General features: G+C 39.0%; 1 protein-coding gene across 2 annotated transcripts in view; it reads right to left on the bottom strand.

Moving 5' to 3' along the window:
• Nucleotides 1-11,833, bottom strand: part of HCLS1 (hematopoietic cell-specific Lyn substrate 1) — a 30,287-nt gene that overhangs the window by 16,241 nt on the left and 2,213 nt on the right. For both annotated transcript variants that reach the window (XM_011971600.1, XM_011971601.1), the window contains exons 2-4: nt 11,356-11,439; nt 10,364-10,437; nt 80-209 (exon numbers count right to left, since the gene is read on the bottom strand). In XM_011971600.1, the coding sequence (XP_011826990.1) occupies nt 80-209; nt 10,364-10,437; nt 11,356-11,439 (288 nt within the window). The remainder of the gene's footprint in view (nt 1-79; nt 210-10,363; nt 10,438-11,355; nt 11,440-11,833) is intronic.

Genomic DNA, 11,833 nt, shown 5'->3' with positions numbered 1-11,833 from the left:
ATATTTACAAAATATATAAATAGATATATCAATTTTTTAAATGTATATTTTCAAAGCAAATCTTTCCCTTTCAAATTACCTTGTCCATTCGGTCTCTTTCTACTCCAAACCGACCTCCATAGCCATGGGATGCTTTGGGCCCTGACTCCATCTCTTTCTTCTTGAGAACATCATGCTCCTCTGATACTTTGTTCCTCAGCTGGTGGATGCTGGAAGAAACCACATGACCAAGGATCATCTATCCCAGGAAGGTCAACAAACCCATCTTCCCAGAAAAATGGAAGTCTTGAAGTCTGTCCTGTTTATTTTCAGTAATAACCTGGGCCCCCAGAGTATACTAGTGACAGGTCTAGAAGTAAAAGATCAGTCTGGTCTGCATACCATAGCCTGATTTAAACTCTCCATAGGCCAAAAATATTTCCTCTAGTCTGTTATTTTGCTCACTAAAATAACCTTCTGACCTTTTAGTCCCATTTTTCATGTTCTTAAATATTAGAGGACAATGATACCTATATTCTGATAACTGGAAAGTTATTTTCTTTTCTGAATGGATCTGCTTTCTATCAATTAGAGGATGTGTCTCAAAAAGCAGAAAAATATTCACATACCATTGGACCTACACATTCTAGTTTTAGGAGTCTACACCAGGGAAACTATTTTAAATATGGCAAAGCTTAATATCTAAATGATACTCATTGAAACATAGTATATAATAGCAATAACTAAGAAACAATCTATATGACCAGTGGTTGGGTAATAGTTAAATAAATTGAAATATTACCTTTCACTAGTGTACTAGGAAGTCATTAAAAACAATGCTTATAAAAACACAGAATTGGGGAAATTTATTTAAACATTAGTAGTATTTTTTTTAATGCTTTTTGGTCATGAATTAAGATCTTCTGCCCCTTCCCCACAGCCTGATAATACCTGAGAAAACTAATAACTAATGAAAACTAACTAACAAAATCCACTCACAGTAATTGCTATGACATGTTAAGGCTCAAATTATCTTGATTTGAAGGGACACCTTTATCCCTAAGAGAAAGTACCACCAAAAAGGCATTCTCTTTCTTACTTCACACCCACTTCCATCTTTACCATGAAGGTGACTGCAATACTTAAGAGGGTGGAAAGCCATCTTGGCCAACCTCTTGGGCTTGAGGATATGAAGTGATAGCTCAGCACCAAATGACAATCAGATCTGTTATTTGGACACATAAGGATCAGTGGATTGTTGGAAACATTTGGGCAAGAGAACCCTAAATAAGAAATTTGACTTTCTGTAGCAAGCAATGAGGGTTTAGGGTATTGAGACAGTGATATTACTGGGACTTCACCAGCTTAAGACAGCCAGACACATTGGTTATACGTAGAATGGCTGTCTCACAGCAGAAATTGTCTTCTTTTACAGAAGAATAGATCCATCTGGTGGCCTTTAATGGATAATTCCACTAAAGGTCTTTTAAAAAGGCTTCTCAGCTTTAGCCACAGTTAATTTTAGAAAGCTGGCTATGAACCAGATGAAATTAAGCCAAGTGCTGGAAGAACCCCCTGTTCCCATGCCTCCTCTAAAGTCTCTGGCAGCATTGAAAGCAGAGATCTTGTGTTGTCAGTTCAACACCAACACTGTGTCAAAAGCTACTAGTACCAAGGACATGTAAATGCCTGCCCAGTATCTTCCAACTGAAGTATTCAGATGAAAGATGAAGAAAAGGGGGCCAAAATTTACTTTCAAATGGAAAAAATATGCAATTTTTAAATGAGTATAATAATTGTTAAATGGGTTATAACTATATTATAGTTAAAACAAGTTTTTAAAAGGGATTAGAAAATGATACTCAGGAATATTCATCTAAAGGATAACAGAAAAACTAGTCAGGGGATCATATCAATAGATGATATAATTTGAATGAAATTGTTGAGGCCCAAAGAAAATAAACTTCTTTAGGTTATAGCTGAAGTCATTCTAAACAGATGATGATGATGATGATGATGATTATTATTATTGAGACAGAATCTCGCTCTGTCACCCAGGCTGGAGTGCAGTGGCATGATCTCAGCTCACTGCAACCTCCGCCTCCCAGGTTCAAGCGATTCTCTTGCCTCAGCCTCTGGAGTAGCTGGGATTACAGGCATGCATGTCACGCCCACCTAGATTCTGTATTTTTAGTAGAGACAGGGTTTTACCATGTTGGTCAGGCTGGTCTCAAATTCCTGACCTCAAGTGATCCTCTTGCCTTGGTTTCCCAAAGTGTTGAGATTACAGGTGTGAGCCACCACGCCCAGCCTAAACAGGTCTTAATTATATCATTCCTTCATTTGATAGCTATTAACTAAACAGCTTTTAAGTGTGAGGTACTATTAGGCTCTGAAGACATAAAGATGTTTAATGTATGGAGATAGAGGACAGCTAGAAGAGACAGAAAGGAAAACAAGAAATTCCAATTCAATATGCTGTGTTGTGCCTAAGAAACTTGACATATTAAGTCTCAGATATCCAATTTAAGTTTTATAAGACTTTGGATTGATAAAGCAATGCAGTTTATGTGAACCAAGCAAAATGTAGCACCTCAAAGATGACTCATTCCTCAATCTGTGTTTTTTTTAATTACAAAACTAAAAGTGCAAATGTGAGTGACTCAGAATATAAGGTTTTTATTCACAGATGTCATTATCATGTATGTAGAAAATCCTAAAGAATTCACACAAAAAAAGCTACTAAAGCATTGTGCATTTGCAGGATCACAGTATACAAGTCATATCAAAATCAATTGTATTTTTACATACTGGCCATAAACATTTGGAAACTGAAAGTTAAATATAAACACATGAAATAACATGAGACATTTTAGGATAAACTTAACAAAGTATGTGCAAGACCTAAACACTAAAAAATATTTCTAAAAATATTAAAGAAGACCTAAATAAATGGAGAGATATCCCATGTTCATGGATTGGAAAACTCAATGTCATTAAGATGTCAATTCTCCCTAAAATGATCTATAGGTTCAGTGCAATCCCAATCAAAATCTGAACAGGCATTCTTGTAGGAATTGACTAGTGAATTGTAAAACTTATGTGAAAATGTAAAGTCCTGAAATAGTAAAATTTTTTTTTTCTTTTTTTTCTTTTTAAAGGAGAGCAAACTTGAGGACTACATGATTTCTTGACTTACAAAGCTACAATAATCAGTGCAGTATGGTATGCTGTCAGGGTAGAAAATAGATCAACAGAACAGAGTAGAGTCCAGAAATAGACCCACATGTATGTGGTCAAAGAAGCCAGGTAAGTCAATGGGAACAGGATACTCTTTTAATAGTGTTGAACAACTAAATAATCACATGGAAAAAAATGAACCTCAATCTTGACCTCACACTGCACAGAAAAGTCAACTTGAAATGGATCATAGACTTAAATGTAAAAGCTAAAACTGTAAGTCCTTTAGGACAAAACATCAAAGAAAGTCTTCACAACTTTGGGGTAGGTGAATATTTCTCAGACACATAAAGCATTAGCCCCATAATTTTTCTTTTCAATAAATTAGACTTCATCAGGATTAAGATCTTTTGCTCTTAAAAAGATGCCATTAATAAAATGAAAAAGCAGCCAGGTGCGGTGGCTCATGCCTGTAATCTTAGCACTTTGGGAGGTCAAGGCAGGTGGATCACAAGGTCAGGAGCTCAAGACTAGCCTGGCCAATATGGTGAAACCCCATCTCTACAAAAATTACAAAAATTAGCTGGGCATGGTGGCGGCCGCCTGTAGTCTGAGCTACTGGGGAGGCTGAAGCAGCAGAATCGCTTGAACCCAGGAGGCAGAGGTTGCAGTGAGCTGAGATCATGTCACTGCACTCCAGCCTTGGCGACAGAGCAAGACTCTCTCTCAATAAATAAACAAACAAATAAAGTGAAAAAGCAAGTTACATTCTTGGAGAATACACTTGTAAAACACATATTTCACAAAAGACTTACATCCAGAATATATGAAGAACTTTCAGCAACTTAATAAAAAGACAAACAACTCACTTTAAAAGTGATAAAAAGATGTGAACAGATATAAAATGGCAAATGAAAATATACTCAATAAAACTGGTCACCAAAGAAATTCAAATTAAAATCACCACATACTTAAAAGAGTGGTTAAGTTTGTTGTTGTTGTTATTTTGTTTTGTTTGTCTTTTAGAGAAGATCTCAGTCTGTCACCCAGGCTGGAGTGCAGTGGGGCAAACATGGCTCACTGCAGCCTCAATCTCCTGGGCTCAAGTGCTTCTCCTGCCTCTCAGCCTCCCGAATAGCTCAGACCACAGGTGAGCATCCCCACACCTAGCCAATTTTTAATTTTTTTGTAGACACAGAATCTCTCCATGTTGTCCAGATGGTCTTGAACTCCTGGGCTCAATTCATGCGCCTGCCTTGGCCTCCCAAAGTGCTGGGGTTACAGGCATGAGCCACTGCACCCAGCTAAATTTAAAAATACTAACAATGGCAAATGTTGACAAAAATGTGGAGCATCTGAAACACATACATTACTGGTAGGAATGAAAGAGGGTAAATTCCCTTAGAAAAAGAGTTTGAGTCTCTCAAAAAGTTAAACATACACTTATTATATGACTCAGCAATTCTACTTCTGGCAATTTCCCAAGAGAAATAAGGATATGTCAACAAAAAGATTTGTATCCAAATGCCCATGACAGTTTCATTTGTAACAGATCCAAATTGTCAATAATCCAAATGTCTATCGACAGGATAATGAATAATCATACTGTGACATATCCATACAATGGGACACTACTTGACAATATAAAAGAACAAAAGACTTATATACACAACACCATGGACAAATCTGGAAAACATTATGCTGAAAGAAGACAACACAAAACAATACATTCTATATTATTCTGTTTGCATGAAATTCTATGCCAGACAAAACTAATCTATAGTGACAAAAAGATCAGTGTTTATGGGGTGTATTGACTGCAAAGAGGTGCAGGGAAATTTTCATGGTAATAGATATATTCTATATCTTGATTGTATTGGTGGTTATATATATAGGTGGCTGTATTATATATATATAGTCAAAACTCATTGAACTATTTGCTTATAATGATTAGGTATCAATAAAGTTAATTTCTGGCTGGGCGTGGTGGCTTACACCTCTAATCCCAGTACTATGGGAGGCCGAGGCAGGCGGATCACTTGAGGTCAGGAGTTCGAGACCAGCCTGGCCAACATGGTGAAACCCTGTCTCTACTAAAAATACACAAATTAGCTGGGCAAGATGGCACATGCCTGTAATCCCAGCTACTCAGGAAGCTGAGGTAGGAGAATTACTTGAAGCCGGGAGGCAGAGGCAGAGGTTTCAGTGAGCTGAGATTGCACCACTGCACTCCAGTCTGGATGATAGAGCGAAACTCCATCTCAAAAAAAAAAAAAAAAAAAAAAGTTAATTTTTGAAAAATAATAAAGTGAAGAAAACATTAAATGAAAGAGACTTTGGGCACTCATAAAGAGGTTTATTAAGTGATTGTAGTATTATTAAAGCCAACTTATCAAGTACTTTGTCACTGTAAACAGAATAGCAAGCAGCCTTAGGGAATGGCAATAGCTTAGCTCTTGGGAATTTGCATTTTATTTCAACAAGAGAATTATGGACATGACAATATTATGTTTATTAGACAAAAACAATATAATGGTTAAGATTTCAGCCCATGGAGTCAGACTGAGCCAAATTCAAATTACTACAGGTTGAGTTTCCCTCATCCCAAACGCTTGGGACTAGAAGTGTTTTGGATTCAGAATTTTTTCAGATTTTGGAATATTTGCATATACATGAGATGTCTTGGGGACTAGACCCATGTGTAAACAGGAAATTCATTTATATGTCATATACACTATATTAAGAAAGGTATTAAAGAAGACCAAAATAAATGGAGGTAACTTTATTTTTCCCTTGGGGACGCCGAAAAATCTGTGTTGTGCACCTGTATTTTGACTGCAACCCATCACATGTAGTCAGGTGTGGAATTTTCTACTTGTGGTATCATGTGGGCTTTCAAACATTTCAGATTTTGGAACATTTTAGATTTTCAATTTTTGAATTAGGGATGCTCAACCTGTATCTCTGTATCATTGGACAAATTGCTAAACATTAATATATCCATTCACTTTTCTGTGAAATCAGGATGCCAACGTCATCTATGATATAGGGTTGTTTTTAAAAAGTACTGTGTTTTGCATGACATATAATAGCTTAATAAATGTTGGTCGTTATTCTTAAGTTACAGCCATGGCGCTTCCCAGTACCCCTGTAAGGTAAACAGGGATGGTACTATAATCTCCAGTCACCGCTGGAAATCAAAATAGGATGGTAAAATATTATTACTCTCCTCAGCATCATGAGCCCTTTTACAGCAGAGCTGGAATCAGTCCGTAGAGCTCCAGAATTCTATTTCAATACTCTTGGTATTACACCATTCTTTATTTTCACTTGCTGTAAAATGTCAGGGCACAAGAAAGAGGACAGGGTCACTGAGGCAGACATCCTATGGTTACAGCTCAGTAAAGATTTAATCTAAAGGCCAGACAGGTTCCAGGAAGTGCTGAAAGATTATTCCAGAGTGGTGCCACTAAGTGTGTGATCCACCAGCTGAACTGTTTCTGTTTCACAGGGAAATAAGAATAAAAATTGAGAATATGTGTTTAGAAACTTTTATAGCAATTTGACATAGTGATTTTATTCTTTTTCTTTTTTAGAAATGAGGTCTCACTATGTTGCTCAGGCTGGAGTGCAATGGCTACTCACAAATACAATCCCACTACTGATCAGTACTGGAGTTTTGACCTGCCCCATTTCTGACCTGGGCCAGTTCACCCCTTCTTAGGCAACCTATGGTCCCCGACTCCTGGGAGGTGGGAGGTCCCTATGTTGATTCAGAATTTATTGTGGAGACCCAATCAGCATAGAGCACTATAGCCCAGAACTACTGGACTCAAGTGATCCTCCTGCCTCAGCCTCCTGAGTAGCTGGGTCTATAGGCACAGACTAGCATGCCTGACAACATCGTGATTTTATATCTGTTGAATTTAAAAATACAAACTGTGTTTGTATTATCTATGTTATTTTTAAACATTTATTTTTCCAGAAACTCAATTTTATTTTATTTTACAAAAGTTTCAGTCTGTGACAGGTTTGAAAATAAACAGACTGGTCAAGGGAAAAGACATCCTTGAGTCTTGAGAATGAATGGACAAGAGTGGAGAAAAGAAGGTGGAGAGAAGGGTGATAGTTCTTGAAAACCAGGCAGTTCCTTTACAGAATGGATAAGGGACGCATAGGACCATTTGAGTTATTCACTGAATTACCAAATTACTACCCAAACTAAATTTATTCAAGCAGACCTAAAAAGAGACATCACGCTGTGGGGAAGGTAGTAAGATTAGTAAGAACTACAACCACTTCCTTTTCCTGCTTTTAGTCATCTCAGCTCTACAGCTACTGTTTTTTTTGTTTTGTTTTGTTTTGTTTTGTTTTGTTTTTGTTGTTGTTGTTTTCATTTTGGGATCTGTCAGTGTTAGAATCTACAACTACTGTTCTTCTCTCCAATTTCCCCCTCTTTTCCAAGGACCATGGTGATTCCCATCAGATGTTAAAGACTGGCTTAGCCCACACTAACCAGGGGGAATCCCCAAATAGTGGAAACTTACTACTGGAAAGTCCTCTAGAGGTCTTTTTGATCCAGATGGGCAAAATGAGAATCAGAGAGGAAAAGGGACTTGTCTAAGGCCACCTGGCCTGTTACCAGTAGATACCAGGCTTTTACTCCTTGATAACCTGGGTAAATGGGAGATGAGAGAGCTTTTTTTGTCAATACCTCCATCATTTATTCTATCAGATATTCAGTTAGGTTAACAAGGAAATGTGCAGGGTCACCATGTTGTACAACTCCAGGGAGCACCAGTCAGGGTGATCTGTATACAGGAGTTGTGCAACACAACAGTACAGGTAGACACCACTTAGGAGAAAAGAGGGCTGTTGTCTGTTTACATGTTCGTTAGATTTTAGAAAGGAAATCTGATTAAACTAACCTATGTTAACAGGAAACAAAAATAACATCACTGAGCTGCTCAGAAGTGCTAAGTACTGCATTAGACATTGGCTATCCCATTGAATTCTCACTACACATCTTCTGGGTGGCTACTTTTTTTTACATTATTTCATTTTTTTATTAGGGTTGCTATTTTTTTTTTTTTTTTTTTTGCCAATGCCTACTATATTGCAAGTTGTCATGGTGGAGTGTTGGGAAAAGTTTTCAATTAGCAATAATCACATCTCAGATAAACCTCATTGGCTACAATACCACCACTGTGCAAATCTAGAGTTGCTATTCTTATCCCCGTTTGATAAATAAGCTGAGGTTCAAAAAAGTTATGTGACCAAGTTCACATTGCTAAGAGTGGCAGAGTTAGGAATTGAATCTAAATCTATCTGATATCCAAATTCAAGCTCTTTCCGTAAGATTATGGCAGGAATTTAGGAGACTTCCTTAAAATATTGTACTCCTACCTCCTATATATGAAACAGGCACTGGGAGAAAAAAGGTACGAAGTATGCAGCCTCATCTGGACAATTCCCAGAATACTAGCACTGAGTGGCTTTTATTTAGAAAAGGAAAAGGGTCCTTTTTTTTTTTTTTTTTTGATCTATGAGTCTATAGAGGGGTATCACAGAAACTTCCTGAATGACCCTGTTCCATTGTTTCAATCTTTTGCCAGAATGGCATGGTTTAAGAATAATATTCATTATAGGTACTTAATTAAAACATTTATTTATTTATTTATTTATTTATTTATTTATTTATTTATTTATTTATTGAGACTGAGTCTCGCTCTATCGCCTTGGCTGGAGTGCAGTGGCGTGATCTCAGCTCACAGCAACCTGTGTCTCCTGGGTTCAAGAGACTCTTGTGCTTTGGCCTCCTGAGTAGCTGGGATTACAGGCACCCACCACCACGCCTGGCTAATTTTTGTATTTTTAGTAGAGGCAGAGTTTCATCATGTTGGCCAGGCTGGTCTTGAACTCCTGACCTCAAGTGATCTGCTTGCCTTGGCCTACCAAAGTTCTGGGATTACAAGCATGAGCCACAACGCCTGGCCGAAATCATTTATTTCTGATTAAACAATGTGGTACTGTCATCCAGTTGTATAAACTTGTGCCAGGCTTTCACAGTGTGTTGCTTGTGCAATGTGGTCATCCACTGACACTTTTTAAAATCTAGTGGTAAAAACACTGCTCTTAGGGTGTGGTGGGGGGAGTTAAAAATGGAGCTTAAGACTTTATTAATCTTGCCATTTTGTGTGTAGTTGTTGAATGCTTGCTCGTTACACTGTTTATTGTGTCTACCTTGCTACTAATGTTTGACAGTCTGATACTATCCAAAGCAGATGGTCCTGGTTAGATGATCCTGAATAATCCATGGAAGAGAGGAGGGCATCTCTCAGCCTGAATATATGACATATCCCACAGAAACCCCTGGATATGTCTGTAAGTTCCTTTTATCTTCTGGTATCAGAGGGTTTTGTTTGTTTGTTTGTTTCTGGTAAGACGCAAATGGGGCTATAATCTTAAAGATTCCTGAACATCATTGCCAAAATAGTTTTTATCAACAGGTTTTCCAAGTGTTATATTTCTTCATATTACCATGCATGGCTTCCAATTTCTGTCAAATAGCTAAGTACAAATCTGTATTTTAAAAGTTATTTGGGCCAGGTATGGGAGCTGAAGTGGCCTCTTTTTATAGCATTTATTCTGAGTTCTTCACCTTGACATTTTACTGAATTATTCTTAGTCCATCCAAAGGAAGTCACCCTGAATTCTAAATACACATTTATATTTATCTGAAGAGATAGACAGGAGACATGCACTCCAGCCTGGGCAGAGCGAGACTCCGTCTCAAAAAAAAAAAAAAAAAAAAAAAAAAAATAGACAGGAGACAGATGATTGCCAGGTAGATAGATAGAAAGGACCTTAGTATTTGGGCCACTTCCTCTCTGAATCTCTCATGCCTTACTAAAGGAAGGGAGGCAGTTAATCCAATAGACCCCCACTTAGGGAAATAGCAGAGTTGTTAGGTATAAAAGACAGATAATAGCGTTGAGGAGGATAAGAGGAGAGACGTAAAATAGAAGTACACAATGACACACAAGCTACACACAGGAACAGACTCTAGAAAAAACCAAACACAGTAATACATAGACATGAACTACCCTATCCTTTTCCTCCCTCACCTTCCCCCAAGTCTCTGAGTTTTCTCTGGGCTCCTCCCATAACCCCCTTCCTTTTCCCCAGTCCTTTTGGCACTTACTTGATGTGTTCTGTGCGTCCAGAGCCCTCGATGGTCTTGGCTCCCCACCGCTGCTCCTTCTCAGAGATGTCATTCTGCAAATGACAGCACTCAGTAATATGTGACGGCAAGAAATGTGCCACATTGAGAAGGGCCACACAACTGATACATGCCCCCCATGTCCCCTGTGTCCACTGCCTTCTTCAGTCTGGGTCTTTACTCACATCCCCTCTATGTTTATCCCATCCTGACCCCATGTAAGAATTAAACTGGTGAGGCCGGGCATGGTGGCTTATGCCTGTAATCCTAGCATTTTAGGAGGCTGAGGCGGGTGGATCTCTTGAGGTCAAGAGTTCAAGACTAACTTGGCCAACATGATGAAACCCCATCTCTACCAAAAAAAATACAAAAATTAGCCAGGTGTGGTGGCGTGCACCTGTAGTCCCAGCTACAGGGACTACTTGGGAGGCTGAGGTAGGAGAATCACTTGAACCTGGGCGACAGAGGTTGCAGTGAGCTGAGACTGCACCTCTGCACTCCAGCCTGGGTGACAGAGTGAGACTTGTCTCATAAAGCAAACAAACAAATAAAAAACACAAATAATTAAACTAGTGAGCTCTGAAACCTCCATTCTTCCTCTGCATACTTCATGCCTACCCCATCTGGTCTCCTACAGCTTTTCAATCCCCCAGTTACACATGTCCAGCTTGAATCCTGGGTCATGGGCCTGGGGAGACCCAGGTTCACCTACTTCTCAATTTCAGTATAGCCTGCCATCGCCTGTCAATCACACCGTCAAACTCACCCACGCCTGTCTCCTTTCATCCCTGATACCAGGTATCGTGCATGCCCCACAGGCGACAGCCAACTGTCCTACCAATTAGTCCCAGTAAGAGGGCTGTCTTAGTCCCAGAAGGCCCTTTTCCAAGCATCCTCAAAGGTCACAGAGTTGCCCAGATGCCCTCGCCACCCCACTCTCTGCAATATTCAAGCAAAGCTACTTCCAAACTCACCACAAAGTCAGGATCTGTGTCCCAATCATCACCCTGGGTCTCCACGGAAACAGACACATCATGGCCCACTACAGACTTCCACATCTGAGAGTGACAGGAGATGGGAATAATTAGGGACAAAAAAGGATCAAGAGGAGGGAAAATAGGAATGTTGAAGTCAAAATATAGAAGCCCAATATTTCCTGCCATTTTTTTTTCTTAGAATAAAATAGAAAATGAAGCAAAGCAAATGGGAGTTGTAGGAAGGCTTTTCTGCTCAGTTACAAGAGGAGAGATGGGGCTTTATTCAAGACAAACCAATGTGGCCTGGGCCCGCTTGGAGCTAGAGAGAAGTTGCCATGGGTGTGGGTAACACTAGGTAACCTGTAAGTCAAAATTGCTGGAATTGTTCACTTGTGTCCCGAGGCCAGCCAGGCAGTGGCTGAAGGTGGTTGGCAATGAGGGGTGCTATAATATCCCTAGAATTATGGCCTCATTT

This window comes from Mandrillus leucophaeus, unplaced genomic scaffold (assembly GCF_000951045.1).
Source record: "Mandrillus leucophaeus isolate KB7577 unplaced genomic scaffold, Mleu.le_1.0 Scaffold123, whole genome shotgun sequence".
Lineage (NCBI taxonomy): Eukaryota > Metazoa > Chordata > Mammalia > Primates > Cercopithecidae > Mandrillus > Mandrillus leucophaeus.
This window is presented reverse-complemented; position numbering and strand designations above follow the sequence as displayed.